The 15,865-nt window shown below is 53.6% G+C and overlaps 2 protein-coding genes across 3 annotated transcripts in view; both read right to left on the bottom strand.

Annotated features, from left to right (window-relative positions):
• Positions 1–1,006: 1,006 nt before the first annotated feature.
• On the bottom strand, positions 1,007–11,576 carry SHKBP1 (SH3KBP1 binding protein 1). 2 transcript variants are annotated; one of them, XM_006905417.3, is made up of 18 exons: positions 11,427–11,576; positions 11,147–11,200; positions 10,972–11,017; positions 10,803–10,876; positions 10,440–10,498; positions 10,152–10,232; positions 9,053–9,214; positions 8,882–8,972; positions 8,601–8,791; positions 7,929–8,044; positions 6,841–6,928; positions 6,621–6,737; positions 4,639–4,809; positions 3,428–3,583; positions 3,006–3,102; positions 1,933–2,111; positions 1,533–1,647; positions 1,007–1,427 (listed from the first exon to the last, which is right to left on the bottom strand). In XM_006905417.3, exons 1-18 carry the CDS (start codon positions 11,510–11,512, stop codon positions 1,196–1,198), a joined length of 2,115 nt encoding a protein of 704 aa, XP_006905479.1. In that variant the 5' UTR covers positions 11,513–11,576; the 3' UTR covers positions 1,007–1,195. The 2 variants fall into 2 exon arrangements, with proteins under 2 accessions (XP_006905479.1, XP_015450221.1); XM_015594735.2 differs by having other exon boundaries at positions 1,533–1,644.
• Positions 11,577–11,778: 202 nt separating this feature from the next.
• SPTBN4 (spectrin beta, non-erythrocytic 4) overlaps positions 11,779–15,865 on the bottom strand; it is a 68,180-nt gene continuing 64,093 nt past the window's right edge. Inside the window, exons 34-37 of the mRNA XM_025050866.1 lie at positions 15,708–15,865; positions 14,392–14,565; positions 14,218–14,260; positions 11,779–12,970 (exon numbers count right to left, since the gene is read on the bottom strand). The exon at positions 15,708–15,865 is cut by the window's right edge and continues 126 nt beyond it. Coding sequence (XP_024906634.1) covers positions 12,812–12,970; positions 14,218–14,260; positions 14,392–14,565; positions 15,708–15,865 — 534 coding nt within the window. The 3' untranslated portion in view covers positions 11,779–12,811. The remainder of the gene's footprint in view (positions 12,971–14,217; positions 14,261–14,391; positions 14,566–15,707) is intronic.

Genomic DNA, 15,865 nt, shown 5'->3' with positions numbered 1-15,865 from the left:
CTAGATTCTTCTGTGTCCTATAATTCTGAGCATTCAAGAATCCATGGCATGGAAAATATTCCCACTGTAGATTCATAGGCATTCTAGAACACTCCTGTTCTAGAATCATTGACTGTCTAGGTCTTTTTGTCAAGAAACTTCTAGAGTCTGCATTCTCTGATACGCAGGGGAGAACCCTAACATCGTTCATTCACTAGAACTCCAGACTACCCCGTGCTCCCTATTCCCTGACTTTCTAGCCCCTTCTCCACCATGTTACAGAAGCTCTGGCATTCCAGAAACTCTGGGATCATAGAATTAGCATATTGTGAAGTCTCTTGTTTCTAGTCTGGCCCACTTTTCTAGTGTGGGGAGGAAAGGGGTGACAAAAGGCGCAGCCAGGGATGTGGGAAAGATATTTGCAGTGGCAAGGTCTGGGCTGCAAATGTTAAGGATGTGGCAGTCACGAAGCTGACATCTGCGTTTCTGCTGACCCGAAGCCATTTATCCCCACTGGTAGTAACAGAAGCCCAGTTCACCTCTCGGGTACTCCTCCACTCTGTCAACACGGGCTGACCTCACCTCCTGGCCTGTTAGGGCATGTGACCCCTGGAACAATGGAAGGTCTCCATCTAACTGACTACAGTAATTGGTTCGGGGGTAGCCGTTTGACTTAATTCAAGCCAATAAGAATCAGTCTTGTGATTGTTATGACTGCTAGAGAGGAAAAAAAAAAGTTGCTAAGAATTACCTAGAGTTATCTTGGCACAGAGATGGGAAAATGTGACTGCGAATGATGCATCCCAGAGGAAAGCAAAACCAAGAAAATGGAAAGACAACCTGGATGAGGGTTTGAACCCCTGGATCTAGCCATGCCTGAAGCTGCACCACACACTTATACATTCTCTCTCTCTTTGATTAAACCAAAAGAGACATGTTTCTGTCTCTCTGGGACCTGGTAAGGGCCTACATCTCTTCCACCCTTTTCCTGAGGGTCCCCAAATCCTCTAAGAATGTAAGCAAGGTATTGGCAGTGAGAACTTTATTAGGGGAGGGTGACTTTGGCTCTAGAAAATGGGGATAGTGGGGATCTAGTAACAGTGACCACTCCAAGAAGGCCCTGGCCCTGAACCCAGGGCTCCAACGGGAAGCAGGGGTAGCGGGGGCATCTGAGTCCCCAGGACCTGGGTATCCAAAGGCACCATGGTAGCTGCGTTCAGAAGGAAGTTTCATTGAGCTTCATCTTGGGGGGTGCGAGGGGAGCCCCAAGACCTGTGGAGGGCCGGGGAGCTGGCGTCGGAGGCCGTCGGGGCTCCGGCCCACTCCGCACCAGTTCCTGGCAGCGTTCCACGAAGCTGCCTCCCCCACGGCGCCGGGCCTCAGCCTGTGGAGGGCTGGGGCTCCCACGGCGGCCAGACAAGGAGGTGTTGCTGGAGGCGGAGTGGAGACTGAAGGATTGACAAGGGTCAGTGCTGGTCATCATGGGGCAGCTGGGCCGCCCCCCACCCCAAGGGCACCACGTTCTGCCCTCTCCCCCGTGGAGTGATGCCTACCTGGTGAGAGAGGTGCGGGGTGAGGGGCTGGGGAGTGAGCCCCTTGAGGAAGCCAGTGGGGCCAGCTCACACTGCTCCAGCTGTTCCATCAGCTCTTCCTCTGTCAGGCCACCTGCTGGGGGGCAAGGAAGTGGCGTCAGGGGGCAATACAAGGGTCACAGGGCAAAGGACAAAGGCCATATGTAAGAATTGAGGCCAGGATAGAAAAAAGATGCAGAGGTCAAGGGGCAGGGGTTAGAAGCTGTGACAGGGGTGAAAAGCAAGGGCAAGGAGGGGTTGGGGACAGAGACAGGGGTCAGCGGGCAAGGGCTTGGGGGGAGATCATGATGAAGGAGGTTGTGCAGAGGGTTTCGGGAGAGCCCGTGGGGCTTGGGATAGGATTGAGGTGGGTGGGGAGTACCAGGGGCCTGGCCGAGGCCGTCCATGGCGGTGGTCAGGTCCCACATGGCGAGGCTGCCGTTGGCCTGGCCGGTGAGCAGGTAGCGCCGGGGCCGAGAACCGAGCCGCCGGGAGCCCTCGCACTCGAGCACCGTGAAGGCAGTGGTGGGCGAGCCGTCCACCGAGCGCACCGAGCACACCCTGAGAGAGAGGGAGGGGGGTCGCCCTGGCCACATCAATGCCTAGCCTGGCCCCCTTCCCTTCTTCACACCCTTCCTGGGCCACAGTCCCCATCGTTATGGCTCTCGTTCCTGCATCTCCACCCCTGGGTTTCTTCATCATTCCCCAGTCTACCGTCTTGGGTTCCAGTCCCAGGAGGCCAGGAGCCTCCTCAATGTCCCCCCACCTGTACATCATCATGCCTCCTGCATCTCTCACACGGCCCCCTCCCCCCTGCCCTGTCGCCCTGGTCAAGCCCTACCCTCTCTGGCCAGGAACCTGTCCAGCCTCCTCCCTGGGCTCTTGGCCTCCTAGCCAACCTCCAGCCCAACCCTCTCACGGTGGCCCTGGCTCCCAGTACACACAGGACAGTCTCAGCTCCTCCATTTGATTAACAAGGCCCTGCCCCTCTGCAGCCACCACTCCACTCACCTCCATTGTGTGCTCAGATCCCCAGGGACCAACTGTACCCCTCTGGCTCCCCTAATTAGCCATTCCCAGCCTCTGCACATTTTGTTCCTTTAGCCTGGCACACTCTTCCCAGGCTGGAGGCACACCTCCCCTGAGCTCCTACAATGCCCTGGGCCCCCAACCCCGGCCCTGAACCCTCTGCCCGGGGCCCCTGTCCCACCCTGACTACACTGGCCAGTCTCTGTCTGAGGTCCAGCACTGGCGCCAGCTTCTCCAGATTCACTCCCACCCATCTATGTCGCGCCTTTGATACTTCCAGCCCCCAAACCTGGACCAGGCTCACGCTCCCCCAGCCCTTGCTCCATTAGTGTCCCTTGGCTGAGATCCCTTTCTGGCCTCTGTGACCCAAACAGCCACTTGCCTTCTCCCCCGACCACCCTTCCCATTTGATGGGATGTTCCTCACCGCTGACCAGTGGATGAAAGACGCACGAAGAGCTGGCTGGCACTTGGCACCACCTTCTGAATGAACACTTGCTGATCATCCCGCTCACCGTAGGGTCCTAGGCCAGGGAGGGGGGGTGGGGCTCAGGCCTGCTGGGCCCCAGGACCTCCAGACACCAAGGCTCTGCCCCCTCCCCACTGATGACCCCCTTCTCCCAGGACTCAACAGTCATTGGGGTTCAGGCACATCAGGGATGGGGGTGGTCCTGGGTCAGGTGGCAGTCGGCAGGAATCAGTGGGGGTAACAGACTTCAACAGGGGGAACTGGGAGTAAAGGGAGGTTGTCAGGGATCACATGGAGTCAGGAGAGGTCTACAGGGGTCAGGTAAGGAAGGGGCCAATGGGGGCTGATGAGCGTCTGCTGGGTAGGGGGCCAGGAAGCACCAATGTCATTGCCAGCACTGCATCCGCCGTGCCCGTCAGCCGACTCCAGCGCCAAGATCTTGAAGGAAGCCAGTGGGGTGGAGCCGGGCTGGGTGGAAATCATGCCTCGGAAGCGAGTCACAGACCATGTCCGCACGTGGTTGTTGTCAGCACAGACTGAGGGTAGCAGGCAGCGGGTCAGGCTGGGCCGGGGCTGCCCAACCTTCCTCAGCCCCAAGAGGATCCCCTTTCAAAGGTGTCAAGATTCAGGCCCCTCTGAATTCTTCCCTTTCGGAGAACTGTCTCTTCCCCAGAACTCCAAATGGTCACAAATCCTGTTGGCTCTGCCTCCAAAATTATTAAGAGCCTGATCTCACTTTACCCGCTCCACTGCCCTTGTCCATCTCATCTCCTTCCGGGACCACTGTAGCAGCCTCCTCCCTCTGCTCCCTGCCTCTGTCCCATCCTCACGGCCTGTCCCCACACCTGTGTCAGGTCACGGCTCTCCTCTCTCAGAGCCCTCCTATGGTGCCATCTCAGCCAGGGTCAAAGACAGTCTTCTCTGTGGCTTACAAGGTCCCACTGACAAGCCCCCCTGACCTCCACTCTCTCCCTTGCCCACTCCGCTCTGCGCACAGGGGGTTCCCCACTTTCCCTCAGGTATATCAAACATCCTCCCGCCCCAGAGCCTTTGCAGTGCTTGTTCCCTCTGGCTGGAATGCTTGTCCCACCGACCTGCACTATTCATTCCCTCGTTTCTACTCAAAGGCCCTTCCTCAGAAAGGCCTTCCTGGAACCCCATACTCTCCCATGACCCCGACACTCTCTAGCCACTTACGCGGTTTTGTTTTTCTTCATGGCCCTCATCATTGCCCAACACTGATTTATATTTTCATTAATTAATTGTCTGTCATCCCCATTAGAACATCACCTCCACGAGAGCAGGGACCTGGCCTGTCTTGTTCACCACTGTATCCCCCGTGCCTGGCACACAGTAGGTGCTCAATAAACATTTGCTGATTGATGAATAATTTGCTCTCCCTTAGACTGGTCCCCTTATAGTATCCTCTCACTTCCGTGATTATTGTTCTAGGCCAAACTTCTCTCCCCCGTGGAGGTCACTCCCTACACATGTCCCCCACAGTGGAAACCCTCATCAACCTGGTTTCATGCTCCCATCCGTGCCAGCCCTCCTGCAGGGAGACAGGCAACTGGTCACCCAGCAGGCCCACCTGAGATGAGGTGCTTCTCCGACAACATGATCTTGGTGACGGGACTGCGGTGCACGGTAAAGGTCTGGAAGAGCTGAGGCCCCGAGCCCACAGTCTCGGGGTGCTGCACGATGACCCGCACACCCCCTGAGCTGGTGCCGTAGGCGATCTCAATCCAGTTCCCACTGTCGCCTGGTGAGGGGCCGAGGAGGAAGAGAGAGACAGGGTCACAGAGAGACGGAAACCAATGCAGAGAGACAGACAGACAGACGAAAGACAGAGACGGAGCCAAGAAGCAAGGAGAGAGGGTGCTCACAAGGTAGGGAAAAGATGTGGAGATGGAGGAACAGGCAGACAGAGGGGAACAGACAGAAGTCAAGACAGAGAGAAAGAACTAACGCAAGAGGGAAGAGAGAAACCAGAGAGACGTGGGGGACTGAAAAATGAGTCACAGGAATATATAGACAGACGGACAGATACAGAAAGAGATGTGCTTAAAGAGAAAGGAAAAAAAAACCATAGAGACACATGTAAATAGATAGACAACAAGACAAGAAAGTGAAATCCTGTGTGTCTGAGGGACTCCCTGCCCTTGCCAACTTTCCAGAGGGGAAAAAGTTATTTTGCAAGTGTCAGAAACTTAATGGGCCACCCGAAGGACTAGGGGTAGGAAAAATGTGGTTAATATTTCATGCAGCAGTTAAAAGCAACGGATCAAGGTCATGCATCACAATATAGTGGGTATTAAACCCAGGGCAGGTTTAATAGTAAGAGGACAACTGAGACAGAGATCCGGTATCGTTTACGCAAGTTCAAAACCTGTTCACATCACCCATTTTGTAAGGACACATACAAATGAAAAGATAAATGCTAACCATGTTAGAACAGTGACATGTGGTGGAGGGGCAGGGGAAGGGGAGGAAAGGAATAAATGAATAAGAAAGGGGCCTTACCAGTGTAGGGGGGAGGGGGAAAGTGAAGGAGAATATAGTTAATAATACTATGATAAATTTGCATGGTGACAAAGGATTACTAGAATTAGTTTTAAGGTATAAACATGTCAAATCACTGTATTACATACCTAAAACTTATATAACTAATATATACCAACTATATTTAAATTTAAAAAATGGGGTCTTACATGATGACATGCTCTGAAGTTAGGTGTATTATTTACTCCTGCTAGAAAAAAATGTACCATGACCCTTACCTCACACCATACATATGAGTTAATCTGAAGTGGAACAGACCTATGTGTAAAAGCTAAAATTACAAAGCTTCTAGAAGAAAACATAGGGGGAAATCTTCACTTCACAACCTGGAGACAGGCAAAGGCATCTCAAGATCCAGAAAGCACTAATCATAAGAAATAAAATAATTAACCATCATGCTAAGTGAAAAAAGCCAGAGGCAAAAGGCTATATATTATATAATTCTATTTGCATGGACTGTCCAGAAGAGGCGAACCCATAGAGAAAGAAAGATTAGGTTTCCAGGGCTGTCCAGAAGGAGGAATGGGGTATGGCTGCTCATGAGTTCAGGGTTTCTTTTTGGGGTGATAAAAATCATCTTCTGGAATGAGATCGTGGTGATGGTTGTACAACCTTGTGAATCTGCTAAAAATCAGCTAATTGCACTTTAAAGTGGTGAATTTATGGTATGTGAATGATATCTCAATAAAAACAAATAAAAATTAAGCCATTTCTCTGTATTTGAGGTCAAGGACACACACACAGAAAGCTGTCTCAAGTGAGAGAACTCGATTTCGTTCACTGTAAAACTCGCCTCCTCTTTGTTTTCTGAGCATGCAAGCATCGTGCCCTTATTGCAGAGATGGGAAAGAAACCCACAGATGAACAGCTAGTGGTCAATTTTGCCCATGGTCCAGTGCCTAGAACGGTGCTTATATATGTAAGTGGTACTCAGGGAGTATTTGTTGAATGACTAAATGACAGCTGAATCTGGCTGCTGATGGCAGAGGGGAAAACCGGATCAGAGCTTACTGGTCTTGGGCGTGAGGTAGACGCTGAGGGCTGTGACGCCGTCTTCTGCTGGGTCCCGGTAGAGCTCACTGACAAGGAGGTCATTGTCCTTCATGCGCAGGGGGAACTTCTGTACATCTGCCGTGGGTGGAACGGGCTTGTTCAAGGCGCCCCGGCCTCCCGCCTTCTCTCCCACTTCCCGGGAAGGTTCTCCGGCCCCTGGGTGCCAGCTGCTGCTCACCCACATAGTAGATGGAGCCGTTGTTGCAGCCCAGAAGGAGGAAGGAGCCTGCCGCATCGTAACTGGTGATGGGCTGCACCTCCTGGACCTGGGGACGGGCAGGGCAGGCTGTGGCTGAGGACTCGCTCCCTGCTTCAGCCTCTCTTGCTGCCTCCGCAGTGCCCGCTCCTGGCCTGCCCGCCCCTCCCCGCTCTTGAAGCCACCGGGGTTCCTAGGCCCACTATCCTCCAGCCTTGCCTGCTTCAGGCCTATCTCGATGTGTGTCTCTCTGTCTCTGAGTGCCTCTTGGTCGGCATTTCAGTTTCTTGGCCTCTTCTTGCCGCTGTGTTTCTGACATTTCTCTATTCATCTCCATGTATCTGCGTCCCTTCGCCTACAACAGTCACTCAGTCCTGGTTCCTCTCTAGCCACCCTTCTCTCTCTGCCTCTCTCTCTCTCTCTCTCTCTGTCTCTCTCCTCTCTCTCTTCCTTCCCTTCCTCCCACACTCTCCTCTCTCTCTCTCTCTCTGCCTCTCTCTCTCTCTCGCCTCTTTTTGACGTCCTGTTTCCATTTGTCTGTTTCTCTCCCCCCCCTTTCTCTGCTTGTCTCTCTCTCTCTCTCTCTCTGTCTGTTTCTCTCTCTCCTGTTTCCATTTGTCTGTTTCTCTCCCCCGCCTTTCTCTGCTTCTCTGTCTCTCTCTCTCCAATACTCACACTTTAGTAGGAAGGGAGAAAAAAACCTACTCCAGATGTACTTTTTTACATTTTGGACATGGCTAGAGGTGCAGAGAGAATGACAGATGTTGACATGTCTCTCTGTGGGTTTCTGTCTCCTACACCATCTCCCCTCACTTGGTCCCCGATCCAGTGCCTGGAGAATCCTCTCTCCTCCTTTCCAAACCCACCCATCCTTCCTGTCAGCTTGGCAGCCTCTTCCAGGAAGGCCTCCCTGATGCTCTTTAGGCCTTCGGCAAACACGCCCAGGCTCTGGCCCACTGCTGGGCTCACTGGCTCTCTCCAGGGGGTGGGGGAGGCAGAAAGGAACCCCTCCCAGTGTCTGTGCAGCCTGGACACCTGGCATAAAGGAGAGCCAAGCTGGCCATTCTGACCTGCCAGTGTTTGGTGACGGCATTCCACACCCCGATACGCCCCGTGTGGCTCGTGGCGATGAGCTGGTTCCCAACGAAGAATAAGGCTTCCACAGGCACCCCCAGATGGAAGACCCCTGCAGAGGGCAAGGAGCACTCAGCCAGGCAGGACTCCACATCATGGGGGAGAAGAGGGCTGGCAGGAAGAGTTCCAAGGGCCAGAAGATTCAGTTGGCCATGGAATCCTTGTAGGATAGAGGGTTCCGGCAGGAATGAGGGGGGATTGTCATGAGGACTGAGATTTGTTAGGGAATAGATCAGTTAACAAGTCAGAGATTTCTACTAGGAATACAGAATCTTAACAGGCTTTGGATTCCACTGGCACTGAGAATTTCAACAAAGCAAAGAAATCTAACAGGGCAGTGAATTCTGACAGAGGAGAGAATTAACTGTATGTGGGTGGATTTTTCTAACAGGCTAAAGAATCCTAACAAGATACAGAATTCTAAAGGGTTGGAACATCCTAATAACGAAAAGAATTCTTACGGTTGTAAGAATTACATGGGGCTGGGGCGGGTGGTGTGGTAATTTAACTGGCCATAGAATGCTAATGGGGTAGAGAATTCTAATAGATCACAGGCTGGAGAAGAATTCTCAAGGACAGAAGGTTCTGGAAAAAGCCTGGTGCCATACCTATCTCAGAGCCACCGCCTTCTGCCTGCAGAGCCCATAGCAGGATCTCGCTGCCGGTGGCTGCTGCCACCATCTTGTCGTGCTCACCCAAAGCCCCACCCAGCACCCGGGCTGTGAGTGCCAGTCGCTCGATGGGCCAGTCCAGGCGGGGACTGGAAAACACCAGCTGCCAGCCAGAGGCTTCCTTCAGCCTGTTGGATTGGGGGACATCATCAACCCTCACCCCAAGCCCTCCCCATCAACAGGGCTCAAAGCCTCCTGTCACTGCCCTCCTCAAGCACCTGTAGCAGACAAGAAATTGGGTATAGGCCACGGCGATCCAGTTGTGGTGTCCACACACCAGGCGCACCATTCCCGGCTCCTCCGGCAACCCTTGCGGGGAGAGGAGAGGTCAGGGCAGGGTCACAGGGGCTCCACTGGCTGTTCCAAGCTCCCAGAAGACAGAACCTTACCGGATGGGGAGGGAGGGGCTTTCTCATCCAGCATTCGACCCAGCAGCCCTGCATTGCCCAGGTTGGGGGGCATGGTATTACTCCGTCGAACGGGGGCTGGGCGTCCCCCTGCCTGCTGGGGCCCTGCCAGGCTATGCCGGTTCCGCCGCTTCACTGGGAACACTAAAGCAGGGAGGAAGGGCAGAGTGACAATAATCGTCATAGTGGCCATGTAGCAAGCACTTAAAATCTGCCAGATACTGATTTCCTCAGGTGTGGAACATAACCTCCTGGAGAACAAGATTTAGGTGGTGTGGGGACAGGGCATTTAATGAAATTGAATCACACAGCAAGTTACTCCCTTTGCAGTTCCATTCGGCCCATCACAAAAGAAGAGTCCGTTTGGCGCTGCCATGATATTGACACCTCTTCAATATCTGCTACTCTTTCCTTTTAAGAAATGGAATAATGTTTGGGCCCTATTTTTGTGTTTACTTATTTATGGTATAAAGATAGTGATATAAACCTTTTACTTAAAATGATTTTTAAAAACAGGGGAAAACTATGGTAAGAAAACAAGAGCATAGGTCTTCATATTTGGTAAACTTCATGAAGTAGTAGGGATTGACTAAGATTAGGGAAACAAAGCCATAAATTGAATTTCCCCACTCTGTTCCTTCTATACCAATCAGCAAAGCTTAGTAGACTACAGTTCCCAATAACAACTGGGGCATATTTTCTTTGGCCGGTAGGCTGGCTGCACCAAAGTCTCATGGAGATTATAGCCAATAACTCCCCTTTAATATTTCTCCCCTCCCTGCAAAGGACCCCAGTTCTTCCTAAGCCTTCCCACAAAGAAATCAAACCTGGACTACAACTCCCATCAGGCTCTAGGACATGCGACAGAGCCTCAAGGGGACAGCTGGTCCATTGTCTCATTGGAAATGCTGTTTCCTACTTCCTACTTCCTTTCCAAGCATCAATCTGAGCATCTGATATAGAACTACAACTCCCTTATTGTCTTAGGCCTCATCACAGCAGGCACCCAAAGACTGCAGCCTAATGGGAAATGTAGTCTTTATTCCACCCACCCTCTGCTCCATCCCTCAATAGTGCCCACCTGGTGGAGGCAGGTAACCATTGAAGAGGACGTTTCCGCAAGAAGATCGATCCAGCTCCTCTCGCAGCTGCAGACGACGAACTAAGGGAGGACTCAAAAGCTGGGACTTGGGACTTGGGGGGCAATGCTGCCAATCCCTTTCCCCTTCCCCCATCCTTTTCTCCACAGAATACCACTAATTCCTAGAGACCCAGGGCCAAATTCAGTGCTGTCAGCTCTAACCCAACCTTCTTTCAGGAGAGAGGTGGTTTTCTATGCAGTAAGGATGCTAATGGGACCCCCACTTACCCAGAGGAGTGAGCCCGTAGAACTGGGCTTCGTGAAGAAGGCTGGAACCGTGGACACCCCTGGGTGGCAGAAATGACTAGGAGTCAGGGTCTGGGGAGTGGGTTTGGGCAGAGAATTCTGAAGAGGAAGTTTTCAAAACTGCTCAGAGAATCCCAAGAATAGCCAGTTTTGACAAGATCAAGATCCTAAGAAGCCATGGTCTGTGAAAACGTGTGTGTGTGTATCTGTCTGTGTGTTGGGGGGAATTCTAAAGACACATAATTTAAAAATGATCAAGGAGCTTAAGTGAACATTCTGAAGGGTAGAAGAGACTTCTCAGGAGGTGAAGGCAGTGGAGGACTCCCCTTTATCCTCCATGCCAACCTGGGATCCAACTCTTTTGTGCGCAGGAAGTTGAGGATGGGGGCGAAGACAGTCGGGTCCCTGTCGATGAAGATCTGCGGAGAAGGGGTGCGGAGGATGAATTCAGCAGAGAGAGGGGTCCTGTCCCTCCTCCTACCCGCCGCCGCGTTTCAGCTCTTGCTCTACTCACGGCTCCAGTCTCATCTTTCAGTGTCGAGATGCGTCCGCTCAGAAGACTGCAGGGAGGGGACGCAGAGAAGGTGTCAAAGGCCGGGGTGTGTGTGTGCGAGGCGGGGAGATTAGGTCACCCCATACTTTCTCCTCCTGCCCCTCAACCCCCACCCCAAACTTGCTCTCCCAGTCACCTGGAGAAGAATGAGTCTGGGATCCAGGTGAGAGTCTGGCGAGAGGTACTGAATCTGTGCGAGGAAAGTGAGCGGACGCGAGATGATGCAGGGAGGGTGAGAAATGCGGACCCTACCCCAGGCGTGGAATTCCCTACCCTCCACAGGCGCCAGTTGAGGCTCCCGCGCCTCCCGCAGGGGGCGGAGCAATCCTTGAGGCCAGGATTCCCCTGGGAGAAGTGGGTACTCCCACCCTGCTCCCCGCCCCTGAGGGTAGGCCTCAGGAATCTCCTACACTCACCTCTTGCCTCCCACATTTAGATGAATCACCTCCCCCGGAGGCCCCCGACTTGGGGCGCCCTCCGCTGCTGGCGCCGCGGCTGCCATGGCCCTCAGGCGAGCCGGCCGGCCCGCACTCGCTTCCGGGTGTGCTTCCCGCCCCGCCCCTACCGCGTGCTCACTGGTCCAGAGACTCCCTGAGCCGCCGGCGATTGGACGAAGCACTCATCCGTCGCATTAAATTCTCTGCCTCCTTAAAGGGATCCGCCTTTCCTGTCCTGGACGGGGCGGACCTGGCGGCTCTTTTGGGGAAGTTTGGTACGAGGGTTAACAAAACATTCCTCCATCCTTCTGGGGTTCCCATTTTAGGAATGATATGTAGGTGCTTCGTCGGGGGCACGTGTTTAGACGCCGAAATTAGTCCACACCAAGGGAGTCATCTAAATGTTCTCCGCAGCCACAATCTCTCCCCGCCCCCAGCCCTTGAAACGCGAACAAACCAACGTAGACCGTCAAAGCCAAAGGATTTATTATAGGTACATACAGTGTGCGCCTGCCACACCGTTCCACACCCCCGGGCCCCAGCCGCTTCTCCAGGGGACCGTGGGGACTGCCCACGACCCGGGTCCCCCGCTCCCCTAGGAGGTGCTCCAGCCAGAAGCATGCAGGGGGAGGGCTTCCCCTCGCCCCTCCCCTCACCGAGTGGCCTTTACAGCTGGAGGGGGGAGGAGAGAGGAAGACAGTTTTGAACTTTGACGTCCCTCCCATTAAAAGCCTTCGCGGATGCGGGGCGGACTGGGAGAGGAGGAGGTCGACATTTTGCAAAAATAAACTAAATCAGGATTTAACCACATGGCTCTGAGACGGCGGAGTGCGGGGGCTACGGCCCCTTCACTACCCCTTCCCAAACAGAGATCAAGGCAGCATTGGAAGTGAGGTAAAGGTGGGGAAGGGGCGTCCCCTCCCCACCCCCTAGCACCCTGGATGGTCCAGGGGACCTCACCAGCGCCCCCGTGCCCATCCCTAGGGCGGAGAGGGGGCAGGAATTATCTCCCCTACCACCCCCGCTTCTTGGGGCAGGATCTGGGGATCCAGGCAGGGGGCTTGGCTCAACTGGCCCCTTACCCGCCGCGCCCCCAGCTCAGTTATTGCATAAAAATAATGAAGCCCCAGCACCTGGGGTGGGGTGGCGAGCAGGAAGGGGCCGACATATGGCTATAGGGGTAGCAATTCCCCCACCACTTCTTGGGGTGCAGGAGAAGTCCCCTCCTTTCCAGTGCCCGTCATGGCGAGTCCGCAGTATTAGTGGAACTAGGGGCTCCAGCCCCTGCGGAAGAGAGTGTCTTTGTGTCCACTGTGCGGAGTGCAGGAACAGGGGGAGTCCTGTCAGGCCCTGGGGGTGGGAAGTCACTTCCGGCGCCCGCTGGCCCTGCGCTCCGTCGCTTCCCGCTTGGGGTTGCCCTCGTCTGTGGACGATGTGGTGGGTAGTGTCTGTCCCCAGCGGGCGATCTCGGCGTGTTCCCCGACTGAAGCAGCCACAGCCTCCAGCCAGCCGTTCATTTCTTCCTGGAGAGTGAAACAGGGCACACAGTCCGCATTTAGAAGAGAGGACACTGAGTAATAGATGAGTCTGGAATGAGATTGTCCTCTGATCTTTAGTTTCCTCATCTATTACATGGAATAATAATGATGATGATGATGATGATAATAATACTGCTGCCAACAGTTTGATAACACTGATTACCTGCCTGGCTCTGTCGTAAGTACTTTTGTGGATTAATCTGCTTAATCCTATGCAGTATGATTACATCTAATTCCCACTATAGAGATAAACAACAAAAAATATCAGCAGACATTTATAGAGCACTGACATTTACCGGGCTCTTGTAAATACATGTTAACAACTTATTCTCACAATAACCTTAGATGGAAAACTATTTTTACCTCCATTTAAAAGATAAAGAGGCAGGGAGAAAACAAAGGCCTACTTCATAGCCTCTTGTGAGGCTGAATGATATAAAAAGTGTTATTTTCAACATCTCTTCAAATCACCTCCATCGCTGCTCCTCCTCCCCCGATCTCTACTCTTAGCTCCAGTCCCAAAGTCCACTCATGTTCCTGTCTCTCTCACCCACTTCCTTCTCCCCTCCCCACCCGCCTGCCCAGGTCCAGCCTGTGCTCTCCTACTTGAGTTCCTGCCCTGGCCACCTCCTGGGCTCCATGCCCCAACTCTTGTGCTCTCCAATCTATCCTACAAGTGGTAGACAAAGGGATCTTTCTTATGTAATGCTGTAATCCTCCCTTCCTCAAAACTCTGCCTCTGCTCCCCAGTGCCCTTAGGACAAACCCAACCTCTGAATGGGCTGCAATGCCTTTTGAGATCTAGTCCCCAGGAGAACCTTTCTGGGAAACTTTCCCCTTGAACTCTCCTCAAACACTGAATGTTTGCAATTCTGCATCTCTACTTCTTTGCACTTGCTGTTCCCTCTACCTGTATTATCCTCCTCCCTTTTTATTAGCTAACTCCCTCCTATCTTTCCATTCTCACCTCAGAGGCCAAGGTAAGGAGGTTGGACTTTGTCCTGGAGCCTCTGCAAAGCCCTCCTGATTCTCCATCTCTCACCCGACCCACTGCCCCTTTAGTTAGGTTAGGAACTTCCCCTGGGCTCTCGGTGCCCATGGGCTTTCCGATTACAGGCCTGGCAACTCAGGCTTGTGCTTCTCCTCTCACAGCCCCATCACTCTGGGCCAGGAACCAGCCAGCCAGGTGGTTCCTGAGGTCTGAATAGGGGAGAGAAAAGACCAGATCTCACCTCATCTTTAGCCTGGAGCAAAAATTCGCTGCCATCCTGGGTCCTGTAGGAAGGGACACAGGACTTGGGGGATCTGGGGCAGGGGCCTGGCCCATGAGTGCACCAACTGTCCTCCCAGGGAGCAGGTCATAGCTGGGCCTTGGGTCCCTCCCTCTCACCCATAGGGGGACTCACTGGAGTTTGAAGACATGCTTCTTTTTCTTGTAGTCACTAGCCACCTCGCTGGTGGCCTTGTGCAGGCTGAGCAGTGGCTCCCCACCATGCGTACCCCCGGATGCCGGGCCCTTGGCGTCCTTGTAGAAGCCCAGCTCTCCCTTGCTGAGCACGCAGTACAGACTCACCCACGACCTGGGGCAGTGAGACAGGGCTCAAGGCAGAGTCGCAGCACTCTGCCTGGGTACTCCTCATCGATAGCCTTCATGGGCTGAATCTGCCTGAGCCCTCCTCCCTCAGGGTCTTTGCTCTAGTTGGGCAATAAGATTTGGGTGTTCCTTCTATGGCTGTTCCTAAGCTGAAGGGAGTCTAAGTCTCTCAGTACTGACTGAGCCTTTGCCTTATCCCCTCCCACAGAGAATTTCTAGAAGGCCAGACTTCAGCTGTCTCCTCCATAAGCCTTTTGCTTGGGCTGTTCCTAGCCACTCCACCTCCCATGGAACCTCCTGAAAGGAGAGCTACTGGTTTTCTGCCTGGAATGAGGAATTCCTGTCTCCCTATTCAGCCAAAGCCCCAACTGGGGAGGAGGAAGTCCCCCAAAAGCAACATATACCAAGATGCCCATTTAGCCCCACTTTGGCCTCAGCACCGGGAAGACAGACTATCCGAGACCCACAGGCCATCTCGGCATGTTCTGCCCATTCACGTCTTGGATCTAGGCCTCTGCTCGTTGGCCAGTGCTACCCATTTTGGCTTCACCTCTCCCTAGATTCTGTCTCCCAGATGGACAAAAAGGGGTTGGACAACTAGGAGCTGGACTCCAAGAGTAAACGCATCACCGTTAGGCACCCATTAGGACACCTATATGGGGTGTCCACAGCCCTAGTTTGGGCTCCTCCCTCTTAAGATCTTCCCCCAGTTTGAAACTTCGAGGGTGAACTCGCCCCACTCACTGGTTGCGTTGACCTCTCCGGGCTCCACTTCGCGAGCTATTGAAAACCTCTATACCCCACATCCAGTTGCTATTAGTTTTAACTAATTCCTGGATTCGTTGCTATTAGATTGGGTCGCAATTTACTCACGGTTGGAACATTTTATTCAGGTCCCGTCCCATCTGAGCTTCGCCCGCTCACCCATTGGACACACTAATCTTAGGCCACTCCTGTTTATTGCTTGATTCCTCGACATTAAGTCCCGCCCCTCATAAGGCCCCACCTACCCCGCCAGCGGTTGGATGCCCTGAAGTTTAGCCCCACCCCCTCCTCAGGTCCACCTAGTCACTCATTAGAGATCCTGAGCTTGAGACCTGCTTTCCAAAGCCCCGCCCACACGCTCACCGGTTGGACGACTTGCGGTTAGCGTCGAGCTCGCGCTTGCGCAGCAGGAAGCCCTCGTGCTGCACTGTGTGAGTGGGCGGTGGTGGAGGCGCCGGGGCGGAGCCGCCCTGGGCTGGAGCGGAGCGCGAGCGCCGGCTTCCCCCGCCCTCACCACCCTC

This window comes from Pteropus alecto, unplaced genomic scaffold (assembly GCF_000325575.1).
Source record: "Pteropus alecto unplaced genomic scaffold, ASM32557v1 scaffold271, whole genome shotgun sequence".
NCBI classification, from domain to species: Eukaryota; Metazoa; Chordata; class Mammalia; order Chiroptera; family Pteropodidae; genus Pteropus; species Pteropus alecto.
This window is presented reverse-complemented; position numbering and strand designations above follow the sequence as displayed.

Coding starts and splice junctions, on each gene's coding strand:
- SHKBP1 (XM_006905417.3), bottom strand. CDS start 11,512: ATGGCAGCCGCGGCGCCAGCAGCGGAGGGCGCCCCAAGTCGGGGGCCT. Junction 11,201..11,426: donor CTAAATGTGGGAGGCAAGAG/GTGAGTGTAGGA, acceptor TTCCTCGCACAG/ATTCAGTACCTCTCGCCAGA. Junction 10,877..10,971: donor TGAAAGATGAGACTGGAGCC/GTGAGTAGAGCA, acceptor CCTTCTCCGCAG/ATCTTCATCGACAGGGACCC.